Source organism: Sylvia atricapilla, chromosome 19 (assembly GCF_009819655.1).
Source record: "Sylvia atricapilla isolate bSylAtr1 chromosome 19, bSylAtr1.pri, whole genome shotgun sequence".
NCBI lineage: Eukaryota > Metazoa > Chordata > Aves > Passeriformes > Sylviidae > Sylvia > Sylvia atricapilla.
This window is the reverse complement of record NC_089158.1, coordinates 4,650,434-4,666,907: the sequence shown is the minus strand read 5'-3', so window position 1 is coordinate 4,666,907 and position 16,474 is coordinate 4,650,434. Positions and strand designations below refer to the sequence as shown.

The 16,474-nt window shown below is 52.9% G+C and overlaps 1 protein-coding gene across 1 annotated transcript; it reads left to right on the top strand.

Annotated features, from left to right (window-relative positions):
- Positions 1–709: 709 nt before the first annotated feature.
- NOXA1 (NADPH oxidase activator 1) lies at positions 710–16,357 on the top strand. Its single transcript, XM_066332571.1, has 15 exons — positions 710–899; positions 2,663–2,745; positions 4,046–4,154; positions 6,332–6,466; positions 7,482–7,589; positions 8,311–8,370; positions 8,924–8,961; positions 10,225–10,366; positions 11,634–11,687; positions 12,297–12,369; positions 12,508–12,566; positions 13,671–13,825; positions 14,792–14,897; positions 14,984–15,107; positions 15,325–16,357. Exons 1-15 carry the CDS (start codon positions 726–728, stop codon positions 15,420–15,422), a joined length of 1,518 nt encoding a protein of 505 aa, XP_066188668.1. The 5' UTR covers positions 710–725; the 3' UTR covers positions 15,423–16,357.
- Positions 16,358–16,474: the final 117 nt, after the last annotated feature.

Genomic DNA, 16,474 nt, shown 5'->3' with positions numbered 1-16,474 from the left:
GCGATGTCGCCCGCGGCAAAGGGAGAGCCCGGGGGGCGGGGCGAGGCGTTACCGTGTTTACCAGAGTACGGCGCCAGCGGTGCCTACCGTACTTACTGTAGTTAACTCGCACCTACACGGCCGGGAGACTACCTACTCTATATTAAATTTACATTAAATATTTTATTAAAGAAGCTCCCCTGACAGTATTTTGGCTGCGGTATCGCCGGCTATGGGCTCACTTCTGGCGGCTGGTCAGGTGCCCTCTGGTGCCCTCAGCGAGCAGCATCTCCCCAGTGCCCGCTCAGGTGTGGCTGCCGCTCCTCAGCGGTCTGTCCCGCCGGCTCCGTGTCCCATTCCGGGCCCTATGTCCGCCTTTCCTGGTCTGTGTCCCATTTTGGGGTCCGTGTCCCATTCCGTGCTCCATGTCCCCCTTTCCTGGTCCATGTCCCATTTTGGGGTCCGTGTCCCATTCTGGGGCCTATATCCCCCCTTCCTGGTCCGTGTCCCATTCCGGGCTCCATGTCCCCCTTTCCTGTGTCCCATGACGGGCTCAGTGTCTCCTCCCGCCGCCCAGGGGAGGAGCGGAGCGGGCAGAGGTGGCCGCGCTTCCCCGCCCCGGCAGGTGCGGCGCAGGTGCGGCTGTTCCCGGAGCGGCTGTTCCCGGTGTCCCGGTGTCCCGGTTTCCCGGTGCCCGGTGTCCCGGTGTCCCGGTGTCCCGGTGCCCGGTGTCCCGGGGCCCGGCCATGGCGTACCGGGAGCTGGTGCGGCGCTGGCACGAAGCCGTGCGGGAGGCGGACCGCGGGCACTGGGACGCTGCCCTGGACACCTTCGGCAGCATCGCGGAGCCTCCGGCCAGGATCTGCTTCAACATGGGCTGCGTGCAGCTGCTGGCCGGGCGGCCCGAGGCGGCTCTGAGGGTGAGCGGGCCGGGGAGCAGCGGGGAGCACCGGGGGATCCCGGCGTGGGCGGCTCGGCTGCCCCGGCTCCGGCTCAGAGGGAATGATGCTGGAGCTAGATCGGAAATCCAGCGTTTCGTGTCCGGCGGGAATGCGAGTGGGGATGTTGAAGGGTGAATGGTTTGAGGAAAAGGTTTAGCGGGGTGAATCGTAGAAAAGTGAAAAAGATTGAAGTTAAAAAGGGGATGTGGCCGTTCAGTGGTGAACTCCGTGATGCTGGGTTAACAGCTGGATTTTTAACAGCTTTTCCAACCTTAAAGATTCAGTAATTCCATGGTTCTCTAAATGCTGTAAAAATCCAGATCAGTGGACAGAATCATTTTGAAACAAGATAATAGAGACAGAGAGTACTTAAATTAGATACTAGAAACTGCATCTGGCAATGTACTTTAAGTTAAATCAGTTAAAATCATGTCTTTTAGGTGAACTTAGCTCATTATTATGTGAAAACCGCATTTCTAAAGCTCAGCCTGCCTGGTTCCAAGTGAAGACATCAACCCACTAGACATGCACAATAAATTTAAAATCTATTGTAACTTTAAATAGAACCAGGAAAAAGATTGTCCAATAGCTGTTCCGAAGGCATGGGTTTAGACATGAGATGGGTGTATTTTGAAAGTACAAATATGTTGTTTGGCAATGGAGACTGCCAGGACAAAGCTGCTGTGCTGCAAAACCACTGCCCTTGGGAAGGGAGAGGACGTGCCCTGAGGAAAAGCCTTTGTGTGACAGCACCTGGCATGTCTGCACATTCATCCACCACCCACCCACCCATCCATCCGTCCATCCCTCCATCCATCCATCCATCCCTCCATCTCCAGTGAGGACATGCAGTTAAACCTTTCTTCAAGCAGTGTAAGGAAGAGCTGAGACTGTGCTGGAGGGGCTGGGGCAGCACCGGGGAGCCCTGAGCAGAGCAGTGGCTGTTTGGGACACAGTGAGCACATGGCACTGGTGCCGTGGAGATAAGGGAGAGAGCTCAGGAGAGACTTTTGAGCCCCAGTCAAGGAGTAGTGACTGGGAAGAGGCTCAGTTCTACTTCCGTGTGGATCAACGTTTGTTGTTATTTCATTTATGGCCCAGTGAGGCAGACGTTCCAGCACGGTGTGTGCAGGGTCACAGAGACCCATTTTCACCTGCAGTGCTGTTCCTGTTCAGGCTGGGTCAGGGACAGCTGGGCTTTCAGCAGTTGTTATCCCCACAGGGTGTCTGCAGTGGGAAGGGAAGGAGCACACCCCTGCTGCTGCCTCAGGAGGACTCTTGTTTCTCCCAGCACGCTGAGCTGCTGCCAGCTTTGCAAGCACTGCCTGTATTTAGCTGGGGCACTGAAGCAGAGTTACTGACTTAGAGGCCATTGTAGAAAGACCTGCAGCTTCCTCCCTCTCACCCTTTCATCACCTCATCCTTCCCCAGCCTGGCCAGTCCTGCTGCTCCCACTGTCCTGCCAACTCTGCTTCAGTTTTCCCATTTTAAGTAGCCGGATGGCCAATGCAGCTCATTTATGTCCAGTGAAATGTAGCAAGGAGGGGTAAAAGGAGCTGAAGCTCAGCTCACACAGAGCCAAGACCTGGAAGATGACTGGGAGCTGTGTCCAGCCCCTCAGAGTGGACAGGAGCCCAGGGATTGCCTCTGAGGGCAGCTGGGACGTGGTTGGCTGGGGGTGTGAGCCCAGACAGGACAGATCCCAGCTGATCCCTGGGATGTGCCTGTGTTCTTCCCCTCAGGCATTCGATAAAACCATTGAGAAGGACAATTCCCTGGCTGTGGGCTACTTCCAGAGAGGGTTTGTCCACCTGCAGCTGGAAATGTGAGTGAGGTGCACAGCCAGTGCAATCTTTGTTCTTTCCTTTTTCAGTCCTGCTTTATTCCTAAACCTAAATGATTCTTTGATTCCAAAATTCATTTGTTCCAGCAACCTTACAGGGTTCACAAGGTCTGCTTTAGTCTTGGAAACACTGTCACAGGTCAGCAAGTCTTATCTCTGATAAGAGCTGGGGGTCCCCAGAGGTGGTTGACACATGACATTGCTGTCCCCTACACACAGGAACTTCTGGATGCAAGGCTGCCACAATGTTACGTTGCCATTCAGATTTCCTTTGGAAATTAAAAAAATATAATTGTGCTGTTTGATGTGTCTCTTCACATGAGACTCGGCTTCCTAAAAATGCAACCTGTACACTCTCTGCCAGCAGACTTTGGGGGCCTGATCTCAGTCTCACTGATAAAATACTGAGATTGCTCCAGAAGTGTCATGGGATTGATTACTCATTGTTTCCACAGTTAAATTGCAGTGACATTCTCTTCAGGGAGCTGGGTGAAGTATTTTACAGATCTTGTCTTACCTTCCAGCTTAGTTATTTTCTTTCACACAGTTTCCAGACCATAATCTCCACAAAATGCCTGTCTTTATTTCTGGGAGGGAGTTAAAGTGAGCAGTTCTGGCTTCTCTAGTGGAGGGGCTGTATCTGGGGCTGGTGGAACCCCAGGCAGGGCTCTCTGGAGCTGCTCCACCACCAGCAGAAGCAAATGTGCCCCAAGCACACCCACTGCAGGGACAGCAGAGCTGCCTCCTGCCCAAGGACCTGATGGCCTCCAGCACCCCAGGGCTCCTTCCTTCATCAGAAGCTGCTCCCACCAACCCACCTGGGCACCTCCTCTTGGTTGGGTGCCCACTGCACAGCCCTTCCTGGGCCTTCCTTGCACCACCTGCAGCCTTGGTGGGCACCCACATGGAATTTGGTTGCATAGCTGGTGTAAATTCAGACTAATTCCTTCCTTATCCTCAAACGTTCTCTCAATTTCTTAATGTTGAGGTTCTAAATTTTGAGTTTCTCAGTTCTGACACTCTGGCCCTGTTTGTACCCTACCTGGTTCCCATTAGCTGGGTTCCCAGCCCTCAATCCTCTCGAGGCATGTGCTGGGACAGGCAGGCAGCTCCCAGCAGTGGGTAGTTTTTGTTCTTTACAAAGATGACACAGCTCTGATGCAGCTCTCCTCGCACAGGCTGCAGAGCAGAATACATGTTATTTGCTAGGGTGATTTTTAAGCTTTTTAAACAGTCTCCAGCTTTTTTAGGCTCAGTCTCTTGTGTCACCTCTGTGTTGCAGGTATGAAGAAGCTCTCTCTGACTATCACATGGCCTTCAGTCACCTAAGACAAAATCCCTTCATAGATTACAAGCAGCTGGGGCTGAGGCACATCCTCTATGCCTGGGAGGTAAGAGTCAGCCTGGTTCAGCAATCCTTCCCCACTGCTGGGGGTGTCAGAAGCAGGCATGAGTGACCCAAGAAAGTACATTAGCACAGTAGAAATATTCTGCTTGCACTTTTTTAAAAGTAACAAAATCATAGAAGTTGTAAATCAACATAATCTCTGGGAAGTGTAGCAAATGATGCGGTTTGAAAAGTAAAATTGTTCTGAGCAAGGGCACAGGAATTTGTGTATTGAGATGTTTTTATCTTCTCTATATGAGAACAAAGTGATGGCTGCCCCTTCCCTAGAAGTGTCCAAGGCCAGGTTGGATGGGGCTTGGAGCAACCTGGTCTATAGAAGGTGTCCCTGCTTGTGGCAGGGATGGGTAGAACTGGGAACTTTAAGGTCCTTCCCAACCCAAACTAGTCTGGGATTCCGTGTAATGTTTACACTTGCATGCATGTAAATACACATCTAAATTTAGTGAGCTCCTCAGCTCTGAGAGCTGAAAGAGGTTGAAACATTGACAGATGAGTACAGAGCTGCTGCATGATGCAGACTCCAGGAAATTCAGGTGCATGAAAGCCTCTCTCTGACTGCAGCAACTGAATTTAATATTCCCTCTGTGCCTGAACTTACACCCTGTGCTCAGGCTGTGTTTGTAAATGCTTCATAGTGCACCTCCTACTGTCACACAGAGCCAACCTGCCAATCCTGGTCAAGGAAGCTCAGAGGTTGAACTGATTGTAAATTGTTGTCATATTTGGTCATATGTAAAAGATTCCTAGAAACTGTCCTTCATTGGAAGGGTTCGTTTTGTTTGCTCCAAGTCCACGTACATGGTTTGAAAAGCAGATACAGGAAAGAGATTTAACTCCTTACTTCCGTGAGAGTGAGGAGTCGTTGTGTAATTCCAGTCAAGCATCTCAGGCAATTTTCATGCACCTTATACCTGTCAGGAGGAAGCTATCCTTGGCATCCGTGGTATTACCCAAAGCTCCCTGGCTTTAACAGCTTCACTGCCACAGCTCTGCCTTCTCTGGGAAGTGAGCAGTTCCCTGGGAAAGGGGCAGGGCTCAGGAGTGTCCCGAGGAGGATGGGGCCTTTCCTGGTGTGAACACATGACCCCTCACTCCAGTCACCACCAGGGCATGTGCTGGCACCGTGCTGGCCCTCCAGACTTGGCATCAGCATCCTGATTCAGTTGTGTCTCATTCTTACTTGGAGCTCATTTTTCAAAGTACACAAACATCATCCTCCAGCAGAACTGTGCTGTCAGCTTTCCCCATGCACAGCCTCTCACATGCTGCAGCTGATCTTCTTGTGAGAGATACATGCTTGGTTTGAAAACCCAGAAATACTTGCCTCTTGCAAGGCTGTGATCCTGCTGAGTGAGAACTACTGCCTTGTCTCCCAAGAGGGCCCATCCCTGCACTTCCCTGCACGTGTTCATGGTTGCCAATCCCCACACTCCTAAACAGTCTTCTACTGATTAAGGACTAAAGGAAAAGCTTCCTATCAGCTCCAGACTTGTCCCGAGCAGGGCGTGCAGCCTGGTACACACCTCAATTCCCAGCTGATAACGTTATCACAGGAGATAAGGAGCTGTCTGACAGTGCTCTGCCTGTGGCCCAGCAGCTTCCCCACACACCGAGCGCTGGCCAGGGACAGGGAGAGCTCTCCCACTCTCAATACAGACCACAGCTCCCTAACACCCTGTCTGCAGCACTCCCACAGCCTGCACTTCCCCAGGAACAGACTTACATGCTGCTGAAGGGTGACAAGCTACAGCTGACAGTTTGCACATTCACAGCCCACTACAACACAAAATAGTTTCAGTTATTTTGCAGTGACAGGGAGTCGGGATTACAAAAATCATTACCTAGTTGCATGCAGAAAGAAACCAAAGAAAAGCTCCTTGGCCTTTTGGATGCAGGAAGGATCAGATTTAAACAGTGTGGTACCAGAGTCTTCACCTGCTGTCCCCATGTTTCTCTCACTTTGACCAGCAGCTCCAGCACACCCAAGCTTTTATTTTTCCTTTCTAATTGTGAAATTGTCCCAGCTGTTCTGCTCAGAGTGCCTCTCCTGTTGCTGAATTTTTTGGTGTTTTTGTGCCTGTCCCTGTTTCCTGGCTGAGTTCAGGAGGATATGTTGGGTGTCCCTTGGTCCTCTGAGTCCCTTCTCTGTGCCCACTCCAGGTGCTGTACAGCACTGCAGCAGTGCAGTGCCACCTGCAGCAGTGGCAGGAGGCCAGAGTCACCCTAGAGAAGGCTGTTGTGTGGAGACCTGAAAGAAGAACAGCAATCCTGGAGCTGGCCCTTGAGCGGGTGCAGGTGAGGCCACCTCTGTGGGTTCCTGGGTGTGTGCATCAGGCTTCAGCTCAGGGATGTGAGCTAAAAGTTGTCTGAGTGTTCTGACACCTGCATGTTCCTGCCGTCCACCCACCTGCTTGGCCACCTGCTAGCACAGTCTGAGCCATTTGCACATCTGTCAAACTCCATCACCCTCAGGTTCTTCACTGCCCAGAAACACCATAGTGGAGAATTTTGGGATGACCTCTGAGGCTGGGAATGTGGCTTCCTGGTCCCTCATGTTCAGGATTTCAGTTCTATTTGTACTTGTCCTGCAAAACCAGTTGCCTTGTGCAGTGCTTCAAGTGCAGAACCCCTACAAGTGCAGGTCTGGAGAGTTTCCCTTTTCATGGCACTGGCTGGCTTTTTTTGCGTCCCTTTGGCCTCAGAAACAATTGATGGCAGCTCAGATATTAATGTCAATCACTTTTAGAGCTTAAGTAGGGTGTGAAACTGTTTCTAGGGCTGTTTCTAAGTAAAAATTTCCTGTTAGACTCCTTTACAATCTGGAAACATTTGCAGACCTCTCATTTACTCTTCCTGAAGGTAGTTTGCTACCTTCATACTTTATAAGAGATTCATGCTTTGTTTTTAATGTGATCATCTCTTATGGCATCACATTTGTGGTTTTCCAGTGTATTATATTTGCTATTAGCACACTACTCTGTGGCTGAACAGAAAACATTTCAAGTCGAACTGAAAAGCTGTTTGGAAGATTTGATGGCTGAACCTTCCTGCACCGTCCCCCTTCCCACCCACCCCGTGCCAGCAATGTCAGTCCTTTCCTCCACACCGGGGAGGGGCTGCTGAGCTCTCAGTTTGCTCCTGCTTTTGTGGAGCCCCAGTGGCCTTGGTGGAGTTCACAGCTGAAATTTCTGCCCCCAATGTTTTCCTGGAGCTGCTCTTGCACACCTAAGCCATATTTCCTTTTCAGTGCTCTGATGTTTCATTCAGTGTGAATTGATGGCTTTTCCTTTACCTGCTTTCCCTGCCCCAGGACCACCTGTTTTTAGAGCCCATGCTGATTCCCCTGGGGGAACTTTTCCGACCACGAAAGAAGGAAGTTGAGCAACTGGATTCAAAAGATTTCCTGGGTAAACCCAAGGTAACAGGCACGCCATTTTCATGATTAACAGCAGTAGAAAAAAAAAATCTTGCCTCTGCCATCTCCAGAGAGCAGTGCTGTGCAGGGACCCAGAGCAGGATGGGCAGAGCTCGCAGCCAGTCCAGGCAGTTGGGACACAGATGCCAAAATTTGTTAGAATTGCCACCCCTTCAACCAAAAACTGCACTTTGCCACCAAAATACCTTCCCAGTCTTGGTCACTTTAAAGTGTGAAAGGGCTGAGCAGGTACTCTGGGAAGGCATGGCTGCCTTTTTGCTGACAGTGGTGGTTTTAAGAGGGGCACGTTGTCCCAGCACGCTGCTGCTCAGTCCTGCATTCCCAGGGGGACAGGTTGGCACTCAGGGGACAAATGCTTTGTCACATCTCTTAATACAAGGCAGCAGAGGATGTCTCTGAGCCCTTCTGTGACCAGTGCAGTCAGAACAGAGAGCTCCAACACAAATAAAGGAAAGAGAAACAAATAAATTCACATACTTTTAAAGAAACCTTGGAATGAGTAAAAAAATGGGGCACAAATGGTTGAATCTGTCTTGGGAATGCAGCTCTGCCTCTCCCACTGTGTGCACAGCTCCACATTTTGCACTGGCATCCCCCGACCTTGAGATGCCAGAAGGAAATGAGTCTGAGCAGATAATCTTGGATGAAGTTTGGGGGCCTCTTTGTCCAGCCCGGATTCACTCATTGCTTTATTCTCCAACAGGTGATCTCATCCATCATTCCCAACGATCAGTACATTGGCTTCGAGCCTCTCAGGCCTCAGGTGAGCAGGACAGGGCTGTGAAAGGAGGAATGGAGCTGTCGTGGAGCTCCAGAAAGGGGCTCAGATCAAACCAGCAGGGGGAGAGTGGACTCTTGGTAAAACCAGTGTAATACCAGCCTGGATCCACGGGGATATTCAGAGCCAGGTTCAGCACTGGCTGTAAGGGACTTAGTGATGGGAATCTCCAGCCTTTTAAAGATGCATTTTTGGCTCTTTACCATGTCAAAACAGCAGCGCTTTGCTGTGCTCAGCCTGTCTCTGCTCATCACTTCAGTAAATGTGTCAGTGTGAACACAGCTGCCTCGCACTGTGCTAGAAGTTCTTGGAACCAGGGGAGGAGGAAGAGATTGTGTTACTTCCTGATGAGATAAAGAGGGAGGGGAAGGAAGAGAAGGTACATCCTGATAAGGTGTGGAGCAGCAGATTTCTTCTGGGTGGCGCAGGATGACAAATGGGGTCAAGAGTAAGGACGAAATAGCACAGTCAGGAGGTAAGGTGGCACTGCTGCCGTAGGAGGCACTGTTACAAAGAGATCCTGTTGTTTCTCCCACAGAAACAGGGCTTTTATGAACCCAGTGCCGATGCTCTGCGGTGAGTGTTCAGTCCCACCTTGGTCTTACCCTTCTCTCACTACTGTTCAGAAAGTCTTTTGTTCTCCGGTGCCTTTGTGTGAAGAGTCCGAGGGATCCACACCCCCTTCTCACCAGGGGTGGAGTGAATGACAAACACACAAAGGTTTCTGTGGCTGCAAAGGACACTGCAGGTCCCCGGCAGCTCTGCAGGAACCTCTGGGCAGTTTGCAGGACTTGATTCAATAGTCTTGGGAGTCAGGCAGGATCGTGGCGTACCTGGGGAATGGAAGCAGACAGAGGCTGTGGCACCTGCCCAGGTCTGTGGCAGAGGATGCTCAGCTTTCCCATCTTAATTCCCAGAACAATTCCAAAGACTCGCAAGCCCAAATATCCTGAGCCAAAATCATGTTCAAACCCCAAGAAAGTAATTAGTTTTGGTGATACTGCACCAGCAGTTCTCCAGGGCTGTGTTGAATAATTGTTTTGATCTTGACAGTGTTTATCAGTACAATGAAAATTCAGCTTCATTTGGCAAATCGGTGTTTTCCAAGCCTCTTTTGTTCCCAGTTGGACCAAAGAGTGGCAATGGAAATCACGATTTCCCAATGTGAAAAACAAGGTTCACTTTCTATATAAATTTTAAGAAATAGGTTTAATAGAAAATAAGACAATTAGGAGATAGAAAAAAGCAAAGTACAGCTGGCCGGGTGACTTGGCATTCAGCAAAGTCCACACCCTACTATTTCAGAGGCTTTTTTAAAATGCCCTTTCTATTGTATCAATCTGTTGAATATTCATATTTTTGCATAAACTAGTTTCCATATTCCAGGGACTGTTTTGCATGGCCCCTCCTTGGGTCTACCTTTTTAGAGCTGGGTGTTTCTTGTCTGTGTCCTCATTATCACCTCCAGTTCAGGCCTTGGTCCGTGCTTTCTTCAGATGGGAGATGCTGATAGCTGGTGTATCAATAGCAGAGTTTTCTTTACATCTTCACTGGAGGTTATCCCGGACAAACAGACACTTTAAGCATACTATATCACTACTACCACTATGCCTAATTTTCTTTACTAACAGCAGAAATAAAAACTTACATCCTGAACACAAAGTTATTAATCATGTAGCACACATCCTGCGAAAAGCCAATTTTATAATATGCATTTATAACACCAACAGCCACACCTTACAGCCCGTGCCATTTAGAGCTAGGGTGGTGGCTCAGAGCCATCGGCACCCACGAAGGAGAGTGTCCCTTGTCATGGCACGGGCTCTGCTCTGCCCGCAGGGACACCGAGTCCGGCTACCACCGGCTGTTGTCCCGCTACCGCCCCGAGGAGCCGCCGGCGCCGGAGGTGGCGGCCGGGAGCCTGGTGTTTGTGCTGAGCAGGGCCACCGACGGCTGGGCCACGGCCATCCACGACGGGCAGGTGAGGGACACGGCCCCTGGGCAGGGAAAGGGACACGGCCCCGTGGGCAGGGAAGGGGACATGGCCTGTGGGCAGGGAAAGGGACACAGCCCGTGGGCAGGGAAAGGGACATGGCCCCAGGGAAAGGACACAGCCCCGTGGGCAGGGCAGGGACATGGCCCCGTGGGCAGGGAAAGGGACACTGCCCGTGGGCAGGGCAGGGACATGGCCTCGTGGGCAGGGAAAGGACACAGCCCCGTGGGCAGGGAAAGGGACACGGCCCCAGGGAAAGGACACAGCCCGTGGGCAGGGCAGGGACACGGCCCCAGGGAAAGGACACAGCCCCGTGGTCAGGGAAAGGGACACGGCCCCAGGGAAAGGACACAGCCCGTGGGCAGGGCAGGGACATGGCCCCGTGGGCAGGTGAGGGACACGGCCTCGTGGGCAGGGAAAGGGACATGGCCCCAGGGAAAGGACACAGCCCCGTGGGCAGGGAAAGGGACACGGCCCCGTGGGCAGGGAAAGGGACACGGCCCTGTGGGCAGGGAAAGGGACATGGCCTGTGGGCAGGGAAAGGGACACGGCCCCGTGGGCAGGGCAAGGACACGGCCCCGTGGGCAGGGAAAGGGACATGGCCTGTCGGCAGGGAAAGGGACACGGCCCCGTGGGCAGGGAAAGGGACATGGCCTGTGGGCAGGGAAAGGGACACGGCCCTGTGGGCAGGGCAAGGACACGGCCCCGTGGGCAGGGAAAGGGACATGGCCTGTCGGCAGGGAAAGGGACACGGCCCCGTGGGCAGGGAAAGGGACATGGCCCCGTGGGCAGGGAAAGGGACACGGCCCCGTGGGCAGGTGAGGGACACACCCCGTGGGCAGGGAAAGGACACGGCCCGTGGGCAGGGCAGGGACACGGCCTGTGGGCAGGGAAAGGGACACGGCCCCTTTTGTGGGCAGCGTTTGTCAGAAGACACAGAATGCTGCTGGACTGGTATCCCTGGGCATCCTTGATGCTCCCTGCCTGAGCATCTGTCTTGGGAGCAGGGGGTTGGTGGGTGTTAGGCCAGTTCCACTGCAGCCACTCCGGCAGAGCTCTGCTCCCAGCAGGACAAGCTGCACAAGGACTGTTGGGTTTGGCCCAGCAGTTTGTGAGCACTGGGCCCTTGGGTGGCTGGGGGTGACCCTGGCTCCTCAGGCGCATTTGTGTGGCCGTAGGGTGACAGGCAGTGCTGGGTTGGGCTGGGGTCACTGGGCTCCTCTCTCACCCTGCTCTGCTCTGTGCTCCTCTGCAGAAGCTGCAGATCCCAAGCTCTCTCCTGGAGCCTGCCTCAAGGATGGATAAATGGGTGAGCTGGCAATCTTGCAACCAGAGGGAGGGAGGGACCAAGGCACATTTGGGACATTTATCTGTAAGATTATCACAGGATAGGACAACTCTGTAAGAGAAACGTAGAGTATGAAACACTGAGACTATTGACTGAAGACTAAGTACTCTTGAATGGGAACGTTAGGAGTAGGAAAAATCTCTTTGACTCAGGAGAACATCTCCCATCTTCACCACAGGCATAGCCACATATTATCCCAATCATTTTCCATCTGAACCCAGTGTGGAAGGGTGCAGCTCAGCCCTGTTTCCTATGAGAGAGTTTTCAAGCACATGGTTGTTTTGATGTTGGGATGATTTTTTTAATTGTCATTTTTCCCAGTCCAAATGAATTCCTGGTACACGCATGGGTGTTTACACCAAGGATGTGTCACTGTGAACCAGCCCAAGTGGGGAGGGCCCTCAGCACAGGGAAGTGTCCCCAAACCCCTGCCCACAAGAGCCTGAGTGCTTCACCTCATCCAGCTTTTCAATGAGCAGCTCTCCCTGGGGTTACACCCACAAATCTGTGGCTGGCTGTCCAGGCTCCCGTGCTTTCTGCCCTCTCCTTTCTGATGCTGTTCTGTTGCAGAAGATCAGCACTGGGATTCCCCTTCCGCCTGCCCAGGTGCCTCCCAGCTGTCTCCACATGAAGCAGAAGCCAGGTAATCCCTGGGCAGGGACCTCCGTGGGTGAAGCTGTGCCCAAACCCCGTTGTTTAGGGGGCATGAGGAGGTGGTGGTGGCCCCACTGCAGTCTCTGCTGACTGCGGGGCTGTTCCCCTGCCCTTTGCTGTTCTGCAGATCCTCCTGGGGAAGAAAATCCCTCTGCCAGTGATGCCAGTGCCCACATGGACTCCAAGGTGAGGTGCTCCACAGGCTGAAGCTGGCACAGCCTCAGGAGACCAGGGCTGGGAAAAGTGCAAGATTCTTGCCCAAAATTCCTAAGCAGCTCCCAAATCACTGGGAAAAAACCTCTTTCCTCTGACCACTTTTCCATTCTAAAGAGAGGCTCTCACATGGTCTTTCCTCTCCGTTTGTGACCACTGCACTTTGTGAGACAGCCCAAGGCTGACCTGTTGCCACCCTCCAAGGCAACAGGAGCACCAAATGCATCAGATTCTTGTGCCATGCTTTACAGCCCGCTTTGCAAGAGGCAGTTGTCTTTGAACACCCTGCTGTCCCTTCACTTCTCTTCCCGTGTCCCATTTTCTGTCCCTATCAGTCTGGATAGCACAGTTCATTCAAATTTGCCCTGTTGGTTACTGTCCTCTGAGGCACTTCATGCCACTGCCATCCCCTGCATGTGATGGCCCTGGAATGACTGCCATGGCCCTCTGGGGACACTGCCTCTGTCCCCTAGCTGCAGGTCAGCTCTGCCACCCCTCTTTTTAGGGCTTCTGGGGTAACTTTTTCCGGTGTTGTTCAGCCAGAAGGCAACACAACTGAGGAATGTAGCTGCTCCTCTCCAGCTGGCTGCAGGAATTGGGGCCCTGCTCATACAATTTTGGGTTTAGGAGGCACGTGTAAAATCAGAATCAAAACCAGAATTCCTTGGTCATGGGAGGAACATTTGATCTCAGTCTTTGCATCCAGAGTTCCCCCTTTGAAATTCAGGTTTGCATTTTGATGATGTTCATAGTAGCAGAGATGAGGGATTTTGTCTGTGTCACCTCTCTTGGTATGAGAGCAGATATTTGTCATTGTTAGAGTACATCGTGGTTCTTCTTAGTCCCTGAACTTCATAGTCAGTCTGGGTTCTTCCCCCAGAGGGTGCTGGCACTGCCCAGGCTCCCCAGGGAATGGGCACGGCCCCGAGGCTGCCAGAGCTCCAGGAGCCTTTGGCCAGCGCTGCCAGGGATGCCCAGGGTGGGATTGGTGGGGTCTGGGCAGGGACAGGGGCTGGGCTGGGTGATCCTGTGGGTCCCTCCAGCCGAGGGTGCTCTGACTGCCCCGTGTCCCCACAGGTGTCCCCGGGGTGCGGGGAGCCCCGGCCGGCGGTGCTGCGGCTGCTCTGCGAGAGCTCGCTGGTGCTGCGGGCGGGCGCGGCCCCGGCTCTGCCCGCGCTGCGGGCGCTGCTGCGGGACCGCCTGGCTCAGCAGGCGCTGCGGGGCACGCTCAGGTAGGGACACGGGGATTCCCCTCGGGACACAGGCATCCCCCTGGGCTCCTAGGAGCGTTTATCTGGGCCCAAAACCCCGGAGCCAGCAAAGAAGCGAGCGCACAGTCTGGCTGGAGGGCGGACCTCACCCTGGCCTTGGACAACAGCGCGATCCCCGCGGGGATGCAGAGCTGTGCCTCCTGCAATCCTGCCAGTGCGTCAAGGGCTGCACAGGGGCTTATGACAAAGGCATGGAGTGGCGGGACAAGGGGGACCGGCTTCGAACTGACAGAGAGCAGGGTTGGATGGGATATTAGGAAGAAATCCTTCAGTATAAGAGTGGTGGGGCCCTGGCGCGGGTTGCCCACAGAGATTGTGGATTCCTCATCCCAGGAACTGTTCAAGGCCAGATTGGATGGGGCTTGGAGCAACCTGATGTAGTGAAAGATTTGCTGCCCATGGCAGGGGGCTTGAAACTAAATTATCTTTAAGGCCCTTCCAAGCTAAACCATTCTATGAGTCTGTGATTCTATGGAATGCCTAAAGGGTCTTTCCTAGGAAACTGTACCCTGGCCAAGAAAAAGGGAGAACAGAAGGAAAAACTGTGTAGATGCAGCTGCTACAGTTGGATTTTGTCCCACTCGCCTCAGCCTTTGCAGTAACAGGGATCAATGCAGAGCAATCTGGGACTCATGCAGAAGATCCTGGGGTGAGGTCTCCCTGATTGTGACACCCCTTGGGACACACAGTGGCATCAGCAGAGTTGAGGATCTTTCCTTCAAGTTTGTGTGTGAGGAGGTGTCACTTCCCACAGTGTCATTTCTGCCCACTGAGCATGTGGGGTGGCACCATGTCACTGTGTAAGGGGACAAGCTCAGAGCTGGTCTGCAAAGGGGACTGTGAAGACTGAGGGTGGCAGAGGGCTGGGCTTGCCTCCAGGTTTGGCTTTAAGGAGATGATTTGCTCAGCATTAATGAACCCTTGCAGCTACAGGCTCCCGGATGGCACAGAGCTGGGGACAGTGTCAGGACAGGACGACTTGGACAAGGTGTGGCAGCAGCTGACGGACGGCAGGCTGACACTCTGCTGCCAGGTACGTGGGCTGGGACAACGTCTCTGCTGGGCTGGGCTCCAGTGTCTGCTTTGCTTTACAACCTCCACGCTGGCTTTTTCCTGCAGGACTCGGACTCCCACTCGGGCAGGCCTGTTCTCTACCAGATGCTGGCTCAGCATTCTTACCTGGCACAGGGACCAGGGGACCTGGAGTTCAGCAAGGGAGATGTGCTGGATATCCTCGCTGAAGGTAGCTCTCCAGTCCTGCTGCTGGGCCAGGCTTTTGGAGTCTGCTGTGGGGAGGCACTGGGGAAAATGTGGCCTCTTCAGTGCTGTCTCAGGTTCATACTCTCAGGAGATACAGGCTTGCACTGGGTTTTGTCCAGACCTTAATTCCAGCCATGAAAACTCTCACTAACGCCACTCATATGGGCCAGGGCTCATTTCTGCTACTTTATGTTTTCCAGTGAATGAGGACTGGCTGGAAGGACGCTGCAATGGCAAGACTGGCATCTTCCCCAAATGCTTTGCCACCCAGACCAGCTGTGGTACTACCTTCCTGTAGAAACAGGAGCCTTTTCCAGCCCGACTGCACCCCAGCGGTGGGAGACATTGGTCCCAGCTCACTTGGGCCCCAGCCAGCACAGCCAGGAGCTCTGCTGTACCTGGACAGGGGATATCTCCCACTCAGATCCATGGGGTCAGTTCCAGCAGTGATGGCATTTCCTGTAGCCTGTTCCCTGACCTGGCATTTTTACCTCGTGCGTACACTGCCCAAGATGTATCTGTGCAGAGCAGAGAGCAGGGAGAGGGCTCTGGGGTTTGGCTGTGGGAGCTGTCCATGTGGCAGCTCAGGCTGCTGGGTAGGAAGAGGTGCTCCTGGGTGGGAAGAGGTTCCCTTGGCAGGAAGTCTTCACCTCCCCTCTCCCTTGTTGCTGATGTAGAGGCTGGGAAGACTGAGCCTCACTCCCAAAGCCAAGGGTGGCTCCCTGTTCCCCAGGCTCTCAGGTCACATAACCTTATCTCCACCAGCCAGAGATGCTGCTCTTTCAAAAGGCTTTTGGAACCAGTTTGCAGTGGGATTAATGGGATAACACCATGACTTGGGACCACTGTCTTCCATAGCAAATAGCCTATGGACCTGAGCATTCCTTGGCCAGATGCCTTTGGCACTTTTCTTAAGCCCTAAGGCCAAAGTGGGATCTTGGAGCACAGAGAAGAGGCGGTTGTGGAAATCCCCACTGCTCAGAGCAGCTCTGGGCTGTGGGAGAACACTGGAGGCCCTGGGGAAAGGGCTGGCTGGGAAGTGCAGTGCTGGGCTGGTGCTGCAAGGACTGAAAGCCCTGTCCAGTTCCTGCAGCTGGGCCAGGCTCTGCTGATCTAAATAAAACACTCAAGTGCCTGGAGCTGGAACCTGTACTGGATTTGGTGTCTTGACAGAACTTGGCTATGTAACTTGAATATAAAATAAACCCTGAGCCAGAGTTGGCAACACTTAAATCAACTTCCACTTGTGTTTTTCTGCTGAGATATGCCAGTAAGTATTTTTAAAGACAGCTGACAGTGTCTTTGGGAAGAGATTCTGTCACATACTACAAAAATATTGCACATCTTGCA

Coding starts and splice junctions, on each gene's coding strand:
- NOXA1 (XM_066332571.1), top strand. CDS start 726: ATGGCGTACCGGGAGCTGGTGCGGCGCTGGCACGAAGCCGTGCGGGAG. Junction 900..2,662: donor GGCCCGAGGCGGCTCTGAGG/GTGAGCGGGCCG, acceptor TCTTCCCCTCAG/GCATTCGATAAAACCATTGA. Junction 11,688..12,296: donor CCTCAAGGATGGATAAATGG/GTGAGCTGGCAA, acceptor GTTCTGTTGCAG/AAGATCAGCACTGGGATTCC.